A 22,462-nucleotide genomic window follows, 5' to 3' on the forward strand; every position below is an offset into this window, starting at 1 on the left:
GGCTGCCTACAACTGTTGTGAGTGAACAATCCACCCTTCTGCCTAGTGATCTTGGATTTGTCATCCACCAGAATATTGTCTGCCAAACTTGAGCTCATCAGCCCCTGCAGCTGCATGAGTCAGGAAAAGCCTCCCATTTGATGTTTGATCCAGGAACTTGGGACCTGCCAGCTTCTACAACTGTGTGAGCCATTTTCCTAAGACAAAGTTCTCTCCATATATCTCTATATAAGCTTTACTGGTTTTGCTTCTCTAGAGAACCCAGCCTAACCTACCCAGCTTCTGTGATTATTTGCTTAGCATACAGACTGAATAAGTATGGTGAAAGGGTACAATCCCAGTCTTTCCTGACTTTGAACTATACTGTATCCCATTGTTCTGTTCAAATGATTCCTTCTTGGTCTACCTATATGTTCTGCATGAGCATAATTAAGTGTTCTAAAATTAACATTCTTCAAAATAAACTGATATCCCACACTCCATGTCCTCATCTGAATCTGGCATCAATGTCTAGCAGTTCCCTGTTCATGTACTGCTGCAACCGTTTTTCAATTATCTTTGGCAAAAATGAGATTTTTACTAATTGTAAAGAGTAAACAGTTAACTTTACAACAGCATAGAAGAAAATGTGATAAATACACAAAGAAAACACTTAAATCATATAGAAGATCAGTGTATTTTATTGTATGCAAAATAACAATAAAACATTTTGAAAAATGAAATCACATTTGCTCAACGCTATTCTTTGCAGCCTTATTTGTAATAAGCCAAAGACATTAAGAAAGGTCAAATTTAGCTTAGACTGAGAAAATAATGAACACTGATCAGGACACACTTGCAGCTAAAATGAAACTGTCATTTATTGCAAAGGCACAAAGTAATGACCTCTTAAACTTTGAGTTGTTACTGCATTCTTGCTCACTGAAAGTTTGTTCTTTAAAAGCAGACTTTCAGAAATTTGTTGCTTGAAATTATAACAGTAAGGATGAAAACTCGACTTCTGACGTAGTCTCCACACTGTGAGTTCTTGTATGTGAAGTGTGATAAGAGGCCTGACTAAAGGCCATCTCATATTCCTTACTTTCATGTTTCTTTCCCCTGTGAGTATTTCTATGTGTACTAAGGGAGGAAGTCTGACTAAATGCTTTCCCACATTCTTTACATTTATATGGTCTCTCTCCACTGTGAGTTCTTTTATGCTTAGTGAGTGATGAGGAACAACTAAAAGCTTTCTCACATTCCTTACATTCATAAGGTTTCTCTCCACTGTGAGTTCTTTTATGTGTAGTGAGGGATGATGAACAACTAAAAGCTTTCCCACATTCCGTACATTCATAAGGTTTCTCTCCACTGTGAGTTCGTCTATGTGTACTGAGGGATGAGGTCTGACGAAAGGTTTTCCCACATTCTTTACATTCATAAGGTCTCTCTCCACTGTGAGTTCTTTTATGTGTAGTGAGGGATGAGGGCTGACTAAAGGCTTTCCCACATTCTTTGCATTTATAAGGCCTCTCTCCACTGTGAGTTTTTATGTGTGAAGTGAGGTGTGAGGAACAACTAAAGGCTTTCCCACATTCCTTACATTCGTAAGGCCTCACTCCAAGGTGGGTTCTTGTATGTGTAGTAAGGGATGAGGCGTATCTAAAGCCTTTCCCACATTCCTTACATTTATAAGGGCTCACTGCAAGGTGAGTTCTTATATGTGTACTGAGGGATGAAGCATAGCTAAAGGTTTTCCCACATTCCTTACATTCATAAGGCCTCTCTACACTGTGAGTTTTTAAGTGTAAAGTGAGCTGTGAGGAACAACTAAAGTCTTTCCCACATTCCTTAAATTCATAAAGCCTCATTCCAAGATGAGTTCTCATATGTGTACTGAGGGATGAGGCGTATCTGAAGGCTTTCCCACATTCCTTACATTCAAAAGGCTTCTCTCCACTGTGAATTCTTGTATGTTTAGTGAGATTTGAGGCATTACTAAAGGCTTTCCCACATTCCTTACATTCATAAGGCCTTTCTCCACTGTGAGTTCTAATATGCTGAGTGAGGTAGGAAGCCTGACTAAAGGCTTTCCCACATTCCTTACATATATAAGGTCTCTCTCCACTGTGAATTCTTATATGTTTAATGAGGTGTGAGCAACACTTAAAGGTTTTCCCACATTCCTTACATTTAAAGGGCCTTGTGCAACCGTCTATTTTCATATGTGTAGTGAGGGATGAGGCATGACTACAGGCTTTCCCACATTCCTTACATTCATAAGGCATATCTCTGCTATGAAATTTTTTATGTAAAATAAAGGATGAAGCACAACTATAGGTTTTACAATATTCTTTCCATTCACTCTTATGACCTCTTACTTGTATCCAAAATGATGAAAAATCACAGAAATCTTTCCCATATTCGTCATATTCATAGTGCTTCTCACCAGCCAGTGTTGTCAAAGAATTCTTAAGCATTGAGAGACAAATGACATCCTTCCCACAGACCTCACATTTATGAGATTTCTTTCCATGAAGAGTTCTCATAGGAGTGGCTAGGTTAGAGGGACAATGGCAGGCTTCTCCACATTCCTTACTGCCTTCAGCATGAAACATGGCCTCACGTTTATATGAGGAGTGATCCATGAGGGCTTTTCCACACTCACAGCATTCAAAAGCATTTACTTCTGGAGGATTTCTTTTCACCACAGTAAGATCTGGATTCCAGCTGACAGTTTTCCCACACTGATTGTCTTGATTACTTTCACAGAGGTTCTCTACCGTGTAACTTCTGTTAAAATAAGCAACATGCTGTTGGAAATAAATGTGTTCTCATTTCACCATTACCAAACACAGTGAATGTGCATGGTGTTTCCCTTGACTTATCTCATGTCTCACTGGCTAAATCATGTACTAGAGACACTAGCATAACTTTCACTGTTTTTCTAAAGTATGAGGTTTTCTAATAATTATATACAAGTGAAATATGTTTCAAATACCGGATATCTGGCTCACATTTATCAAAATGTTGTACTGTGAAAATTCTCTGAATATATAATTTTTCAGCCATGTTTATATTAACATATTATATATATATATATATATATATATATTTCACATATTTTATGTATTTATGGTTAACACAAAAACAAACATATGTATATGTGTGTGTGTATGTACACACACGCATATACATACATGTATACACACACACACACACACACACATATATATACATACATATATGAACCAAATGCACTGCCATCGAGTCAGAGCTGACCCATAGCGACACCTCCTTGGGTTTCCAAGGCGGTATCACTACGGAAATAGATTGCCCAACCTTCCTTCTGAGGAATGGCTGGTGGGTTTGAACCGCCAGCCTTTGGTAAGCAGTCAAACGCCTTAGGCACTACGCCACCAGAGTTCCTATACACAAGATACACACACACACATATATATATATATACAAGAAACATAACATACACGTACACACCCACTCCTCACAAAAGAATGGATTCATTATCTGACCTTTCGCATTTAAGACATTTATGTACTTGTTATTTCTATGGGATATAAGCAACAACAGGAAAATAGTAAGTATTTTAGAGTATAATTCAATTGCCAGGTATGATCAGGTAAGCCAGGTATGTGGTGAGATGAGTGCTCAAAGCAAGTCTTTTGTTAAAGTGCCCCTACTGTGCCATGCTAAGTTGGTGAAAAGAAGGACCATGTTTCTGAAAATAAGGTGGAAGCAGGGCCCAGATATTGGGAGCAGATCTTCCAGGAGCTGGCCAAGGTGTGCCACCAAGGTTGTCATTGCCTGTGGGCACATTTGCAGACGTGACAGGACACTGCTAGTAAGCCAGCAAGGGGAGTATTAACTGGTACTTAGCTTTCGACATGATGAGACCTGGGGAGAAGTGATCTAGGGAGAAGGCACCTGAGCTAAAGGTGCTGAAGATGTGTGCTACAGAGCACAGTGACACGGCCGAGGAGCTGGGGGCTCTGAGCCATGAAATCTGGAGCATAATGTTGATTTTTGCATAACAACCTGTTCTTTGGAAAGTAACTATGTTGATAAGTGAGGAGAGGGTGTATATCTTAATATATATATATATATATATATATACACACATGCATATATTTTAATGTTATGACACCTTAGGACTTTCCCCTGAGGAACTGTTCTTTCTTGTTTGAATGCCACTCACCTCAAATGTCTCCCCTGATTTTTATGCTGATCTTTATTGCCATGAGATTCAGAGATTTCTCCTAAAATGGAGGAGCAGGTATTATTCTTCATGAATTGTACTATTATATGTTCAGTGGATAACTTTTCTCCATCATTAAGATTTTGAGAGACTGACCCAATAATTTGAGTTGAGGTTCACAATATGAAACAAAAAGAAAAGGAATTATTAGGGGAAATAACACTGCTGTGAACAAAGAAAGACTTAGGTACATTTTGCTGTTACAGCACTTTTAATCACTCTTAAAAAGCAGCACTTTTAATCACTGTTAAAAAGCAATTTAATAGGAAATATATCCATGAGGATTGGGAGTGACAGTGACATAAATAACTTAATTAGGAGAGCTAAGTAGAAAGAGCTACTTAGCTAAGGAGCTCTGGTGATGTAGTAGTTAAGGCATTCTGGCTCCTAACTAAAAGGTCGGTGGTTCAAACCCACCGGCCACTCCATGGAAGAAAGAAAGATGAGGCAGTCTGCTTCCATAAAGATTTACAGCCTTGGAAACCCAATGGGGGTCTCTATGAGTTGGAATCGACTCGCTTCCAGTGAGTTTAGTTTTTTGGGAAGTAGATATTGGACAAAATATGCATGTAACCTTAAAAGAGGAAATGGGTCTTCATGACCAGTGATGTGAGAGGATTGCTGATATCAGAAACGTAAACTCGGGTGTCTGTAAAAGTGGGCACTCAATACAAGAGACTTTTTCTATCTGACTAAAATGTAATTCCCTCCATGCAGGGCTGGTCCTTCCAAAAATAATTGCTTTCCTGATGCTTACTGACAAACCTAGATGAATTCCATCTCCACTGTCCTCAGATCTTTTCTTTGCTTCTCTGTAAAAACAAATGGCTACAGCTGATATGGTTCACATCATGAGGGAAGACAGTGCAGAACAATGAATATTCATCTGATACTGAGCTAATACTTTCCAGTTTAGAATCTATGAAGATGGACCAAACCAAAACCTACTACCACTGAGTCAATTCCAACTTACAGTGACTCTATAGGACAGGGCAGAACTGCCTCAAAGGGTTTCCAAAGCTATCAATCTTTAAGGAAGTAGACTGCCTCATATTTCTCCTGTGGAGTGGCTGGTGGGCTCAAACCACAGATATTTAGGTTAGCAGCTGAATGAATATGTTAACCACTACACCACCAGAGCTCCTTTGAAGATGGAAAAAGAGGAATTTATATGCAGCAAAAATAATCCTTTCAAGGTTGCAATAAACACAGTAAAACTGTTACAAGGCCTCAAAATGAAAATCTCTCAGTGATCCAAAGTGATCCCTGAAGCCAATACTTAAAATAGTTAAAGAGGTTCAGGACTTTTAATCACAAGTGGTATGAAAACTCCCTTTCATAACAGAGCTTTATGTTCATGGGAAAGCCAGGATATACGAGCTCTGTAGACCAAGGGATCATGCCTGTTTAACAATTTCTTGCCATTCTTCAGCCCAAATACTGGAACAAAATCGATGAGAAAAATATGGTTCATTATTAAAAAAAAAAAAGATGCCATTCTTACCCACTGAATCCAGGTTACTCAAGGTTTCCATCATCACGTCTCTGTAGAGTTTCCTCTGAGCAAAATCCAGCAAAGCCCATTCTTCCTGGCTGAAGACCACGGCCACATCCTCAACGACCAACGAGTCCTAAAACATCCCACATATTCTGGATCAGCAAGATCCCATGTACTACTCCGATGTGTACAAGAACAAAGGGTGAGGCTGACAGTCCTGGGTAACTGAGAATTTATGGGGATTTGGCACAAAGTACTGTGTCTCTAAGGTAGAGCTATCAAGTTCGTCCCTTCACGTCTGCTGAGATTCCGTCCTGTCCCACAGATTTTCAACACACTGAAATACTCTCTCTACAGTTTGCAAGCAAATGCAGTCTTACTCCTCTCTCTTTATGGTCTGGAACAGTTTGAAAACATAGCAGAAACCAGTGCAATGCTCTAATTCAGATGATTAATTCCCTGTTGACAAACAATTACACCTCCCTTCCATAAGACCCACTAGAACATGCAACAAAACATAAATCACAGGGGGAAGGCAGGATGAGGGATTAACAGCTGGGAAACACGGCCGAAGGGCAGTTTTTCCTTTTGTCCCTCACAGCCATGGGAAGACCAAGGGCCCGCACAAACAGACTGGCAACGCAAGGCCCCAAGCCTTTCTTCAACTCTAGGAGATCCACCTGTTGAAAAAAAGAATATTCTTTTGGAGAAGTATGAAGTTTTACATGTCCCTCACCTATTTTTCATCAGTTCAGCTGTCTGTCATCCTGCCTGTCCCTTTTATACAGACAGACAAAGAATACTTAAAAAGAGGTAGGAAACATGAGAATCCAGACCTCCCCACAATTCTCAGATTTCGAGATAGAACTGTACAGCAATTTATTAGTGACTGCTCCCCTCAACAAACAAAACTCATACACCCTCATGCAAACCTGTTCTGACAAAGCACACCACCTCTGCTGAAACAAGAACAGCATGTCCTTAAGTTTGCTAAGAGATTATGACTCCCATTTTGTAATGACTGCACAACACAGTAAATGTCATCAGTGCCACCAATTAGTTATACATGTAAACATCTCTGGACTGGCAAATACTTTGTTATATATAATTTTTATCACACACTAAAAAAATTAATTTTGTAAGTAAATTGAAGAAGTGAAGAAGAAGCTTTGCCTGTTAAATTGCCTGTGAAGCATAGGAAACAACAGATTTCCCCATCAGCCCCCTGGAGGCACCACTCCAAAATTCTCTCACAACGTAGTCTCTCGAAGGCACACAACCGGGACTACCTGAACACTGACCAATGGAATTCCCGGGATTAAGAGTGACCTCCGCGAAACAGCACCAATGAAATGGGGGCACACGTACCCTCCTCAAGCAGTGAATAGGGAGGGCTGCTTGAGACAGCATGACACCATGGCAGCCATCAGCTTTAGAGTAAGACCTGTTATGTCTAATCAATCCTGATATGATGGTACCACAATACACTTTGAACTAGAGATCAAATTCAACAGTCTTCTCTACTACAATGTGCCAGGTTACATATTTTAGACTCATCAAAAACCTTAATGTTTATTATACATTATACTAATGATAAAATGAGGGGCTCTCGTGGCATAGTGCCTAAGGCACTTGACTGCTAACCAGAAGGCTGGCGGTTCAAACCCACTAGCCACTCCTCAGAAGAAAGATGAGGCAATCTACTTCCATAGTGATACTGCCTCGGAAACCCAAGGAGGGGTTGCTATGAGTCAGGGCCGACATGATGGCAAATAACAACAACAACAACAACAAATGATAAAATGTTCCAAGTATGGAGCAAAAACATGTGAAAAGTTCTGCAAAAAGTTTACAACACTCTAGCTAATTTATATCTCATAACATTCCTAAGCAGGGATTGATTTCAAACAGTTTATAGCTAAATAAACCAAGGCTTCAAACTGGGGGTGAAACCAGTTCAGTCACAGCTGACAAAGCAAAACCAGAGCAGGTAAGAATTTCTAAAATTTCAGTATACTGGACCGATAACCAAACCCAAACCCACTGCCATCAAATCAATTCTGACTCACAGTGACCCCTACAGAGCAGAGTAGAACCACCCCATAGGGTTTCCAAGGCTGTAAGTATTTATAGAAGCAAAATGCTTCATCTTTCTCCTGCAGAGTGGCTGGTGGGTTTGAACCACTGATCTTCTGGTTAGCAGCCAAATATAACCACTGTGCCACAAAAGCCCCTTGGACTGCTAACTAGCAGAGGAAAAATTATGACTCCAAGTCTCAAAAGAGGCACAATGATCCCTTTCTGGAGCCTGATGTGGGAGATTGGATTACTTTCAGGACCAGTATTGTTGTGAGGAAAACACACTGAGAGAGTGCTGTGGTCAGCCGTAACCCTGGAATCTGGCACCGCTGCTTCCGACTACTCAAAATAAAATGGCAAGAGATTAGTTGCTATGCTACACATATGTTGCCCTTGTCTCCCAAGAGATAAATTACGTTTCAACCAGAGCTTCAACCTACAATTTTACCATCCCAGCTATCATTCCGGTTCATAAAAACTAAAAAATATGGGTCTGTTGTAGCTTTCCTTCCACAGACATGAATGAACCAGCCATGAACTGGTTCAAAGCCCTCAAGTAAAGTTAGAGTCAATCAATTAATCACATGTTTAAAATTGTTCACATGAAATGCTGCTGAGCCACAGTCACATTGCATGTCAATTTGTCCTTGAAGCCTAAATCCCTGACAACTACACTGCTGTTTATATTGTTTTATTCTTATTCTCCAGTAACATCATGGATGACCTAGAGCCCTGCTGGGTACTAGGGAGAGGAGACAAAGGGAACATCCTATTCCATACAAACAGCCCTGAGCCACTTCTGCCAGAGTCCCAGGTCTCAGACAAAAATTCGTTCCTTCAGACTCCTAACTGTGGCTACATTCATTTATCAAAATTTATTTAGGTAAAACTGACACAGAGTGCACACCATGTTGACAACGGTGACATAGCACTGACTACCACAGAAATAAATGGATCAACATGGATCGCGAATTCTGTTAGTGTGGACAGTAAATTTCAATATATACATGTGTAAACGAACACACACATTCTCTTAGACTGGGTTCTCTAGAGAAGCAAAACCAGTGAAGCTTATATACATACATACATATATATATGGGCTTCTTGTTGTTAGGTGCTGTTCAGTCGTTTCCGACTCATAGCGACCCCATGCATAGAATGAAACACTGCCCGATCCCACGCCATCCCCACAATCCCTGCTATACTTGAGCCCATCATCGCAGCCACCGTGTCAATCCATCTCGTTGAAGGCCTCCCCCTCTTTCATTGACCCTCCACCCTACCAAGTATGACATCCTTCTCCAGGGAATGGTCCCTTCTTACAACATGACCAAAATAGGTGAGACGAAGAAGTCTGGCCATTCTTGCTTCCAAGGAGCATTTCGGGTGCACTTCCTCCAGGACAGTTCTGTTAGTTCTTTTAGCAGTCCATAGTACTTTCAGCATTCTTCACCAGCACCTCAACTCAAAAGCATCAACTCTTCTTCAGTCTTCCTTATTCATTGTCCAGCTCTCACATGCATACGAGGCGATTGGAAATATCATGGCTTGTGTCAGGCACACCTTAGTCCTCAAGGAGACATCCTTGCTCCTCAGCACTTGAAACAGTTCCTTCGTGGTTGACCTTCCCAGTGCTACATGTCGTCTAATGTCCTGACTGCTCCTTCCATTGGCATTGATTATAGAATCAAGCAACGTGAATTCTTTGACCACCTCAATCTTTTCTACATTTATTGTGATGCTGCTTATTGGTCCAATTGTGAGGATTTTTGTTTTCTTTATATTGAGACGTAATCCATACTGCAGACTGTATTCTTCAACCTTCATCAGTAAGTGCCTCAAGCCATTCTCACTTTCAGCAAGCAAAGTTGTATCATCTGCGTATCTCAGGTTGTTAATGATTCTTCCTCCAATCCTGATGCCACGTTTTTCTTCATATAGTCCAGCTTCTCGGATTATCTGCTCAGCATATAAATTGAATAAGTATGGGGAAAGGATGCAACCCTGACACACTCCCCCCCTAATTTTAAACCATGCAGTGTCCCCTTGTTCCGTTCAAATGGCAGCCTCCTGGTCAAGGTACAGGTTCCTCTTGAGTACAATCAAGTGTTCGGGAATTTCCATTTTTCTCAATGTTATCCATAATTTGTCATGATCCACACAATTAAATGCTTTTGCATAGTCAATAAAGCACAAGTAAACATCTTTCTGGTATTCTTTGCCTTGAGCCAAGATCCATCTGACAACAGCTATGATATCCCTTGTTCCATGTCCTCTGCAGAATCCAGCTTGCACCTCTGGAAGTTCTCTGTCAATATACTGCTGCAACCATTTTTTAATTATCTTCAGTAAGATCTTACTTGCAGGAGATATTAATGATATTGTTCGATAATTTCCACATTCTGTGGGATCACCTTTCTTTGGAATGGGTACAAATATGGATCTCTTCCAGTCAGTTGGCCAGGTAGCTGTGTTCCAAATCTCTTGGCATAACCGAGTGAGTGCTTCCAGTGTGGCATCCATTTGTTGAAATATCTCAATGGGTATACCGTCAATTCCCGGAGCCTTGTTCTTTGCCAGTTCCTTCACTGCAGCTTTGACTTCCTCCTTCAGTACTATTGGTTCTAGATCATATGCCACCTCCTGAAATGGTTGAAGATCGACCAGTTCTTTTTGGTACAGTGACTCTGTGTATTCCTTCCATCTTCTTTTGATGTTCCCTGCATCATTCAACGTTTTGCCCTTAGAATCTTTCAATATTGCAACTCGAGGCTTAAATTTTTTTCCTCAATTCTTTCAGCTTGAGAAATGCTGAGTGTTTTCTTCCTTTTTGGTTTTCAAACTCCAGGTCTTTACACATTTCATTATAGTAATTGGTTCACAGATCTATTTTGTCCATAGATCCTTTCAATACTGCAAGTTGAGGCTTGAATTTCTCTTTCAGTTCTTTCACCTTAAGAAATGCCGAATGGGTTTGCAGTGTAGTAAATTACTTAGTGTGGCTTTTCTACCCATAAGTCTTTGTAAATTCCAAGGTGGGAGTTGCTATGAGCAACTGAGGAGCTCCTGATTGCTAAAGTTGTCCACCTAGAGTATTTCTGTTGGGAGTGGCACAAAACAATGTTCTGGGAGGTTCCCACTCTCTGTCAGGTGCTTAGAGTTCTGACGCTATGATTGGCTAGTTTGGCCACTCTACCAGGCTCAAAAGGAGGCCTCCTAGAGGCAGAACTCTGACTGCTGGTTGAGGAAGATGTGCTGCTGAAAGAGATATGCGTTCCTAAAAGAGACACATGCTGCTGGGAAAGAGACGCAAGAGACAAGCATTGCTGAGTGAGACACCGAGGGACACACACTGCTGGGAAAGAGACTGTGAGAGACTGTTGGCTGAGGGATGGTGGGCTGGAAGAGAGACTGAGTGTTTTTCCTGAACTTGAATTGTAGCCTGGTGCTTCCCTAATAAATCCCATAATCTGTGAGTTCTGTGTGGCCACTGCAGTGAATTATCGAGCCCAGGAGAGAGGTGGTGGGTGCTTTGGGAAGAACAGTTGGAGAAAGGGCTGGAGGAAGGCAGCATGTCTGGCCTCGCAGGAATAGGCCTTGGGCTATTGATGGTGATTCTGTCTTCCTCTTGTGGGGTTAGAGGAGGTCAGAACATGTGGCCTCCTTGCCCTTTTTGCAGGGTTCTTCCCTTTGGATTTTCTAACTCCAGGTCTTTGCACATTTCATAATACTTTATTCTATCTTCTGAAGCCACCCTTTGAAATCTGTTCAGATCTTTTCATCATTTCTTCCATATGCTTTAGCTACTCTCCACTCAAGAGCAAGTTTCAAGGTCTGTTCTGACATCCACTTTGGTCTCTTCTTTCTCCCTTGTCTTTTTAATGGCCATTTGCTTTCCTGATGTATGATGTCCTCCCACAATTTGTCTTGTCTTTGGTCGCTGGTGTTCAATGCCTCAAATCAACTCTTCAAATAGTCTCTAAATTCAAGTGGGATATACTCAAGGTTGTATTTTGGCTCTTGTGAATTTGCTACTTTTCTTCAGCTTTAACTTAACCTTGCATATGAGCAACTGATGATCTATGCCACAGTAGGCTCCTCGCCTTATTCTGATGATATTGAGCTTCTCCATTGTCTCTTTTCACAGATGCAGTCCATTTAATTCCTGTATATTCCATCTGGTGAGGTCCACATGGATTGTTGCCATTTACACAGTCGAAAAAAGATATTTGCAATGAATAAGTCATGCAAAATTCTGTCATGCCAGATAAAATCCCTGGTGTCATTTCTATTACCAAGGGTGGTGGTGAAGTTTGTGTGTCAACTTGGCTGAGCCTGGTTGAGGGGCGGGGCAGCTGAATGTAATTACTCCCCACGGTGAGATTAGTAATTAACTCCATGGAGGAATCTACGGAGCAGCTGAGTAGCTGCTTTGGGTATGTGGTCTGCTTCCTGTATATAAGAAACAGCTTTGGGAATGGTCGCTAGCTTATGACATGCTTGAACCCTGCACATAGCCATGCCACTGTTCAGCAGCCTGCCATGCTCTGCTGATCTTGGAATTTTCAATGGACTTGAATCAGTGGCCTGCTGTGTGGTTGGTAATATCAGGACTGTGCTTTTTTACTTGTCAACCTTGGGTTTGACAGCCTCAGCAGCCAGCAGCTGAGTGAAGAAAAGCCTCCAGCTTCAATGGGCCGGAGCAGGAGGCAGAGCTGCAACCCAAGGTTGAGGGGCTTCCACACAGGCCCTAGAGCCTGGCACTTTGAACTCGGACTTCTAGCCTCCCAAACTGTAAGAGAATAAATAAACTCCTATTTGTTAAGGCCATCTCATTTGTGGTATATTCTTGTCAGAGCGGCACTAGGTAACCAGAACACCAAGGTTGTATTTTCCAACTACCAATGCTTCTTTTTTGTCTCCAACTTTCACATTCCAATCACCATTAATTATCAATGCATCATTATTGCACGTTTGGTCAATTTCACACTGCAGAAGTTGGTAAAAATCTTCAATTTCTTCATCTTAGGCTTTAGTGGTTGGTGCATAAATTTGAGTAATAGTCATATTAACTGGTCTTCCTTGTAGGCATATGAATATTATCCTATCACTGACTACACTGCACTTCAGGATAGATATCGAAATGTCCTTCTTGACAATGAATGGGACATCATTCCATTTCAATTTGTCATTCCTGGCATAGTAGACCATGACTATCCCATTCAAAATGGCCAGTATCAGTTCATTTCAGCTCATTGATACCTAGTATATCAATCTTTATGTGTTCCATCTTATTTTCAACAATTTTAAATTTCCTAGATTCATATTTCCTACATTCTGCATTTCAATTATTAATGGATGTTTGCAGCTATTTCTTTTCATTTTGAGTCGTGCCACATCAGCAAATGAAAGTCTCAAAAGCTTTACGCCATCTGTGTCATTAAAAGCTGCTTGCACTTTGAGGAAGGAGTCATATTTTGAGTACTTTCCAACCTGAGGGGCTCATCTTCCAGCACTGTATCAGACAATGTTTCACTGCTATTCATAAGGTTTTTAGTGGCCAAGTTTTTCAGAAGTGGCCTGCCATATCCTTCTTCCCAGTCTGTCTTAGTCTGGAAGCTCCACTAAAACCCATACACCATGATGATCCTTCTGTTATTTAAAATACCAGTAACAGAGCTTCACAGAAACAGGCAAGCTACTATGATATGACAAACTGACAGGTGAGTGGTGGATGTGGGATAGAGTTACTATCCCACATTAAGTGCTCTGCTATTTACTGGGAGCTCTGGTGGTGTAGTGCTAAAGGTTGGTGGTTTGAGTCTACTCACAGACACCTCTGAAGAAAGGTCTGGCATTCTACTCCCAAAAAATCAGCCACTGAAAACCTCAGAGAGTGAATTTTACTTTGAAACATAGGGTGTAACCATGATTCAGAATAAACTCTATGGCAACTAGCTTTTTTTTAAAAAAAAAAAAGCTAATTTTCTAATTGGAACAATTAATCTATTCCCATGTACTTCATATGGGAAAAAAAATTAATCATAGGTAGCTAAGTTTTAAATATGAAAAAATTACAATACTTTCAGAACTTATAAGCAAATGACCGTATGTCATTAGAATAGGAGAAAAAATTCTTAAGAGTATGTCATATAGAAAGAGATTGACAACTTCAATGATATTACAATTTGCAACAATTCATCAATGAGCACAGAAAACGAGTTGAGAAGATAAGTTACATCCTTGAGAAAATTTCCCAAAATTTGTGAAGATCTAAAAAAGTCTCAGAAATATAAATTAACACTGGGAATGTATTCACTGTTGTGTCAGTAGTGGAGTAGTATAAGATAGTTACAGAATAAAATCAAAGTAAGATACCATTTTACACACTTTACAGGAGTGAAAATGACTTACACAAGCAGATGGAACAAGTGAAATATATATGTACACTCTTTGGGAGGAAAAGATTTTAAAATGCATTTCCTTATAAATGTGAACATGACAGCAGCCTACAACTCAGCCACTTTCCCTCACTGCAGAGTCACTGGGCAGGAGCACATGGAGCCTGGAAAGAGATGAACAAAAGAGCAGCAATACTCACAAGAGTAAAAATTACACTTGAGCTACTAAAATCCTGTACGCTCTACAATGGTTAGCTACATTGTGGTCCATTCAAGCAGTGGGAACATACATACGAAGGCACATGGGTAGATTATAGCTACAGATACCAACATGCATGGAACTCAAATGCATCCTGAGGAAATTAATCAATGAAGAACCCAGACAGAGTAATATCTGAATTTACAGAAAGTTCAAAAGAGGCGAAACTATATGGATTAAGACTTCAGTGATAAAGTTATAGTAGTAGCAACAGTATTGGTAATAGTTATAAACTTCTAAATACAGATAATAACAATCTCCAGGCAGGAGGAGAAGATATCAGGATGGGACACACTGGGAAGTTATAAACTGACCAAGGTCTATTTATTATCAGCAACTCAGATTACTATTTAAATCATATAGGAAACGTTTAGGCACTCCTTATTTATGATACAGTTGACAACAGAAAGTTTCATGCATTATTTAAAACATGAAAGAAATGTAATTTTCTTATATTAACTATACGAAGTCATGTGAAAACCCTTCACTTTGGTTTTACTTATCTTAGTTCAGAAAGGCTTTTATACCTAAAATACAGATACCCGGATCTTAGAAGTTTACATCTATATATACTAGAACAAGCATTATAAAATAAAATAATGGCCACAATCCAAGTGTCCATTCATGGCAATACAGTTAAAAACAACAGTAACAACAAAAACCTGAAGTCAAATGTATGTAGTATTCTGGAGTTCTTTGAGAATTGAGATGTAGGCTCTCTATATATTGTTACAAAAAGATCACCAGGATAATTTGTTCATTAAAAAGAAAATGTAAATTCTGTGCTGGAATTTACATTTACTTTTGTTTGTTTGGGAGCTCTGGTGGCATAGTGCCTAAGGTATTTGACTGCCAACCAGAAGGCTGGCGGTTCAAACCCACCAGCCACTCCTTGGAAGGCAGACTGGTCACTCTACTTCCATAGAGATATTTTGGCTAACACCAGAGTCTGTAAGGCAGACAGAGGAAAGTTAAGAAAACTTTTTACTCATAACCAAACACCCTAAAGGAATGTAACACTGGGCCTGGGGACTCAGGACCATAGTCCCAGGGGACATCAAGGTCAACTGACAAAACATAGTCCACAAAAAGTATGTTCTGCATCCTAAGTTGTGATTGGGCCTTGTAAGCGGCCATCTAAGGTACAACTATTGGTCTCTCCCCATGTGGAGCAAAGAAGAGTGAAGAAAATCAAAGATAACTGTTCCAAAGTACTAATGAACCACATGAACCTCCGCTTCTAGGACCCTGAGACCAGAAAAACTAGCTGGTGTCTGGCTGTAACTCATGACTGCTCACTCTGAAAGGGATCACAATAGAAGGTCCAAGACAGGGTGGGAGAAAAATGTGGAACAAAACTCAAAAGCATAAAAACAATCAGGGCTACTGATGTGACAGAGACTGGTTGAACCCCCAAGACTAAGGCCCTTAGTCATCTTTCAAGCCTGGAGTTGAATTCACCCCATGGCACAACTTTCAAGGAAAAAATAAACAGGCCTATAAGGTGAACACTAACACCAGGGAAGACACACTCCTCTCAAACCATGATACCACAACAATCAACCACAGGATAGGAAATGGGCAACACTTACCCAGGGATAAACCTCGGAGGGCAGAAAGGGATAGGAAAGAAGGACAAACGGAAATAGGAAAACGGAGGAAGTGGGAAGAGTGCTATTTACATTCTGGGTGTTTTTTTTTTAATCAACGTCACAAAATAAAATGTGTAGAAACGGTTGAATGGAAATTTCCTCTGTAAACTTTCACCCAAATCACAATAAAAAGTTAAAACTCAGAATTCAAAAAAACATATTCGTATGAGCAATACATGTAGATAAATGTGCTAATAGGAAATGTACAATGACATAATAAACAAAAACTGAACTGTCACTTTGTTATGGTTAAAATGTTGTTTCATGTAAGCATGTTTCATTTACAATTTAATATTTCCTAGCGTAGTGCCTAGGGCACTTGACTGCTAACCAGAAGGCTGGTGGTTCAAACCCACCAGCCACTCCTCGGAAGGAAGATGGGGCAATCTACTTCCGTAGTGATACTGCCTCAGAAACCCAAGGAGGGGTCGCTATGAGTTGGGTTTGACTCGACAGCAAGTAACAACAACAATTCTTACAAAAAAATTATTACTTTGATTGACATTTACTATATATTAAAAATACATATAGACATCTCTATCTCTACAGAGAGACAGAAAAAAAAAGAATTGAAATCTATAGTTTTCTAAAAATCATTTATTATAAAAAAGAAAAAAAAAAAAAAAAAAAAACCACTGGCAAGATGCTTCAGAAAGTAGTAAGACTGGTTATTTAAAGAGAGCCAGATGAAGCGAGATGGGTGGATGAGGACAAGAGTAGGAACAAGTCTCCATATGTTGTTGTTGTTATGTGCTGTCGAGTCGGACCCGACTCATAGTGGCTGGTGGGCTTGAACCACCAGCCTCCTGGTTAGCCAGCCTTAGGCACTATGCTACCAGAGCTTCCGAGTCTCCATATAGTATGCTTTAAAAGTTCATATTGAGATTCAAACTTTGAAGTTATAATCTATTGGAAAAACATAATTTCAGTAAACTCTCCTGTACTTTTAAGCATGATCTATAAGTCAAATAAGACACTGGTTTTACTAGGAATTCACATTTATAACAATAAAGCTACTCAACACTCAATCAGTCAGAACCCAAATGTTATTAAACAGCCTATTATACTTGCGCAAATCACAGAAGTATAAATTATAGAGCTCTCCTTCTAAAAACAGTAACCAGGGATCTCAGAGTCTATGCATCTATTTTGTCTAAGCCAGGAGAATGTTTCTAAAATGGCTAAGATGTTTATCACATTAGGAGTTCTGGCATCAGTTGTTAAATGTAACAGCAGTCTTTACACAAACTTTCTCAGGATTTAATTAAGCTTCAGAGTAACATTTACATCAGTGAAAACAGGCCTTCCTCTTGTTTGAGAAGTTTATATACGTTATTGAAAAAAATTCTCAGTAGAAACCCAAAAAATGATCTAGAAATTTTCTGCCAGGGGCAAGTGAAAACCCAGAACTTAAATACACACATTTCATATGCTTCTCTAGCAAACGGAACACTATAATGTTACATTTGAACTCAAGACTATGGAGAACACTCAAAACTTACCCAGATGAAATACTAGCCCTAGGCACAGGTGGGAGGATAAGGACCTCAACTGAGGAGTCATGCTTTGCACACAGCTGAAAGCCTGATGGCAGAAGCATTCTCCATTGAAGGGAACGAAAACACTGGTCTAGAGACCACACACAGGATCCAGCTGGAATCACTGTTCCCAACTCGCTATCATGGTGATCAGGAGAGCACTAACACTACCCAGAACCCCACAAACAGTCAAGGTCTTCACCTTTATCTCTGTCCCCTTTTCCAACCCATAACACAATGTGAAAGATGAAGATGTAGTTTTAGGACTGCATAGAAAATGCTCCAGTGTCTGGGAAAAGCCAAGAAAGCAGTAAAGAGAGATGGGACAAGGATGGCTTTGGAGGGCCAGGTCAACCTCCACAGTCAGAGCTGTTCCATCTTCAGGCTCTGGTCAGAAGTCTGTCACTCAACACAGAGCACCAAGACTTGGGGTGAGGATGTTAACGTCCCCTGGTGCCAGCTCTGAGAGTCACGAAAGTGAATCATGACATTCAAATCTTAAAAAGCCACGTTATATATACAGTAAGGGCCCAGAGACAGTGGAACAGGACCTTAGGATGCCTCCAAGGGCTCGGTCTTTTGGCCTCCTTTGCCACCTTTTTCTTCATTGAGGAAACACAGTCCCACAGCACATAGCTGGTCCCCCAACAATCCCTATCAAGCCTTACCCATTTATGGTAAGAATAACCCAGTTCTCCTTAGAACTCACCATTTCCTTGCTCCAGCTTCTGGAATTCAAGCAAGTCATGGAAGTTTAAGGAAATGTTGTCTCTAAGCCCAAGAAGCCACTTCAGCAAGAGGGATGACAGTGGAAGCAGAGCACTGGGCAGCTTGGAAGCAGACGAAAAATGCTGGGTCCACGCACCACAGCAGCTGAAATCCTCAGTTGTGATTTATGGATGTGCTAGATGGTCTCCCTAGGTCCCCAGCTGCCTGGACTGGATTAGTTCTCCCTGCACCACTGTTGAGACCTGAAATGGAAGGATGGGGAAGAAACAGTGTTGAGTGAGCAGAGGTGACAGGTTTTTGGCTTCCTCCCAGGCTCAGGGCAATGCTCCACGCTGAGGGCACTGGCACTTAAGGCAGAACAGGCTCCAGCCTCCAGAGCACACGCCCACATTCTTCGTGCAGCTCCAGGGGCCTCTTCTTTCAGCAACAATTTCACAGCTGGAGGAATTTACTCAGCCCAGAGCGTGAGAAGCAACCAGGCCTCGTCAGGCTAGAAAACCCAATTTCCTCCAGGGAGACAGGGGTCCAATAATGGAAGTTATGGGTTCACCTATGTCATTCTATTCCTTATAGATCAACACACACAATGATACCAACATGATTGAATTTTCAGGAAGAACATATTTTTCAAGTTTTATCAATGAACTCATCTTGGTTCATTCATTTTAAATTATGTAGCTAAAATTCTTTCATTATGCTTTTTTTTTAAAAAAAACTTTTCATTTCATTTATCGCGTTACAATACGTGATCAGTGTTTTCCTGCTGCTTTTCCAATTAACATTTCTTTCTTCCCCTTTTGTTTTTTTCCTTTGTTCTCAAACCATGATACCACAAGTCCTTATAAGCTTCAGAGAAATCTGAGAGGAATTGTGAACACACTGTGTTTTAACCTTATAAATCAGTCAACAAATATATCAGAAAATCATTAAGTTTTCCCTAAGAAGCAGTCTTCCACCTCTGTTCCCATTTCTTTCTAAGTGTGCTTCCCCTCCAAGTTGACTCTTAGTCTTTCATTTCATGGTCTCAGTACAAGTGTTCTCTCTCATATGATCTTAACACCACTGTCTCCCCTTTAAGCATTATCCTTCCTTTTATTATTTTCTCTAATAACCCACTGCCACAGAGTTGATTTTGATTCATAGTGACCACCACTGGGTTTCTGAGGTGGTAAATCTTTACAGAAATAGATTGCCCAGTCTTACTTCCATACAGTGGCTGGTGGGTTTGAACTACCAACCTTCCTTCTTTCTATACTTATTATTTCCAGCATAAACTAGGAGTTTCTTCAGTATGTACAATCTCAAGTCTCACTGCAAAATTGCTAAATCCAAGTCTCCACTTTATCAAGATCCCACATCAACAGTCAAGTACAAGATGCATTCACTGATACACAGCCTGTGCCCCAAGGAATGAGTATCATATAAAGTGATTTCCTTTGAACCACGTACATCTACATTATTTCATTTCACTGTCTTCATGATCCACAATGAATCTCCATGTCTAGGCCTCCTCACAGTCATCCTTGTTCACAAGAAGCTACTGCCTAACGTTCTATCACAACTGTCATTTCCACAATTCATTTATAGCACAGGACCTGCTTAACGTCTGTCAGGGGATTTCCGCTGGCCTTCACAAAGCCCAGAGGAAGCAGCAAGGTTCTACATGACCTGCTGCTACCCCTCCTCTGGTCTGGCTCACAAAGATCTCCAACCCACACTCTGCTCACTCTGCTTCAGTCATCTCTGACTTTCAAGGGATGGATGATACTGGGCTCTCTGCTTCCTCAGGAATCTACACAGTCATTTTTCCCAACTGATATATTTCACCTACCCCCACGCATACCTCATGTTACCAATCCTATACAACCATGCATGTAGCCAAATAAAACTAATTTCTGAATCTTCACTTAAATAACTTAGCCTTTTCAAGCAGTCTAACCTCTCGGGTGGTTGTTGTTGTTGTTGTTATGTGCTGTCGAGTCAGACCCGACTCATAGCGACCCCTCCTTGGGTTGCCGAGGCAGTATCACTACGGAAGTAGATTGCCCAACCTTCCTTCCGAGGAGTGGCTGGTGGGTTTGAACCGCCAGCCTTCTGGTTAGTTAGATACTTTGAGTACAGTTATCAGATGGCCAGAGTTTTTCATTATTTATTTTAAACTGTATCCCATGCTAGACTATAAATCTATGGGCAGACACTGTGCAGTTTGTTTTCTGTTCCTTCTGGCCTATGACACTGATCACTGAGGACAAACACAAATCATCACCTGTTGTATACACTTTTTTTTATCCTCTCCCACCTTCCAGCTCCATCCCCGGGCAAATGCTGTCCTCCTGATCTCACATGCTTGATTGTTGTAATGAGTGCACACCCTCTTAGCGATCACTGAGGATGCAGCAGATCACCACCTGTGGTATATACTCTTTAACAGCACTATCCAAGGGCACTTTCTGTGTAGATAAACATGTTCTGTTTCTGCACAATTCAGTATAGTAGCCACTCTCCCCACGAGACTATTTAGCAATGAGTATGTGACTAGCACAACTAAGGAACTGACCTTTTTCTTTCAGTTTTAAGTAATTTTAATTGAAATAGCTGGATCTGGCTGGTGGACATCACAACTGTAGTGGACTCACCAGAACCCTAAGTGACCAACACAACAGAGAGGGTGTGAAAACTGCCATTATCACAATAACAGAGCTTCACAGCTTTTTGTTTGCTGGAAGCCAGTCACATAGGGAAACAGAACCTGTAAAAGCAAAGATAACATTCAACTCAATTTGCTTCTATTTACATGATTCAAGTTAATGTCAACCTATATTGGATTTGGAAGCTCTGGTGGTATAGTGCCTAAGGCATCTGACTGCTAACCAGAAGTATTTACATCATTCTGAAAACTGCAACAATATTTAAAGGTAGACATGAGCGGGAGTAACTGAGGGGACAAGTGAGGCACTCTCAAAGACAGAGGCAATTGAAGAGATGCATGAATTACAAGCATTATGAAATTCCTACAGTTAAAACTTTTTCCTCTAATCAGAAGAAATACCTGGTGCAAAGGCTGAGAGGCAAGGAAAATCGTGATATCCTTCAGAAAGTTATTTTAAAACGTATCAGGAGACTTCTGGTAAGATGGCTGAATAGGCAGACAAGCTACACAGACCCTTTTCAACAAAGAAAAGAGAAACCAACTGACAGAGACCGAAGATAATCCTGGGGCTCTGAAGTTTGAAAGGAAGTATACAGAAGTGGATTAGACACCAACTAGTGGAAAAACCTGAATGAAAACAGTGACTACAGAGACAGACAGAGCTGCAGACTGTCAGCTACTCTGATGGCACCAACAGCCTGAATATTTCCAAGTGGTATTGGGACCTAAGAATTGACCTAAAGATCAGCCTGGTCTCCAAGGGCTGCTGGGACAACTGCGCTGTGGCCCGTGACTAGGAAGGGAAATAGCAAGGAGGGAGACAACCTGAGCTGTGGATTTTTGGCAGGCTGGAGGGTGCAGCCATTTTGATTGTTTACAAGTGATGGCCATTTTGGACATTTAAAGGGACCGAAGGTGCAACTATTTTGAATGTTTACAATTGGTGGCCATTTTGGATATTTAAAGTGACAGCATTCTCATTCGGATTCTAGGGACCTAAGAATAGGCTCCATTTGCCAAGGGCAGCAAGGACATATGGGAGACTGGTAACGGGAAAGGAGACAGGTGGTGAGTGTGTAAGTGCTGTCAGCTAGTGAACAGATGAGCACAGTACCCTGCTTACATAAATAACATCCAAAGAAAACAAAAATCGTAGGCAAGTCACTCCAACATCCAATCAACAATTAAATACAAACACAAAAATGACACAATGCTTGGAGACAAGAAAGTATCACAGTCCACACAAAGAAGCAAGATAAAACAGGAGAAACAAGGAACCAGGATACAGACCCAGAACACATCCCTGAGGAAGAAGCAGCACTGCAACTCCCTGATAAGGAATTCGAAAGAATTATATTTAGGAATCTTCAACAGATTGAGAAATAGATCAAGGAAAACACTGAC

The 22,462-nt window shown here is 40.7% G+C and overlaps 1 protein-coding gene across 1 annotated transcript in view; it reads right to left on the reverse strand.

Annotated features, from left to right (window-relative positions):
* LOC103212186 (zinc finger protein 709-like) overlaps positions 1–8,292 on the reverse strand; it is a 49,000-nt gene extending 40,708 nt beyond the window's left edge. Inside the window, exons 1-6 of the mRNA XM_042783318.1 lie at positions 8,278–8,292; positions 6,350–6,430; positions 5,757–5,883; positions 4,193–4,253; positions 1,930–2,772; positions 1,238–1,509 (exon numbers count right to left, since the gene is read on the reverse strand). Coding sequence (XP_042639252.1) covers positions 1,238–1,509; positions 1,930–2,772; positions 4,193–4,253; positions 5,757–5,883; positions 6,350–6,430; positions 8,278–8,292 — 1,399 coding nt within the window. The remainder of the gene's footprint in view (positions 1–1,237; positions 1,510–1,929; positions 2,773–4,192; positions 4,254–5,756; positions 5,884–6,349; positions 6,431–8,277) is intronic.
* Between the last annotated feature and the right edge of the window lie 14,170 nt (positions 8,293–22,462).

This window comes from Orycteropus afer, unplaced genomic scaffold (genome assembly GCF_000298275.1).
Source record: "Orycteropus afer afer isolate SDZICR_OR568_19922 unplaced genomic scaffold, OryAfe1.0 scaffold00868, whole genome shotgun sequence".
NCBI classification, from domain to species: Eukaryota; Metazoa; Chordata; class Mammalia; order Tubulidentata; family Orycteropodidae; genus Orycteropus; species Orycteropus afer.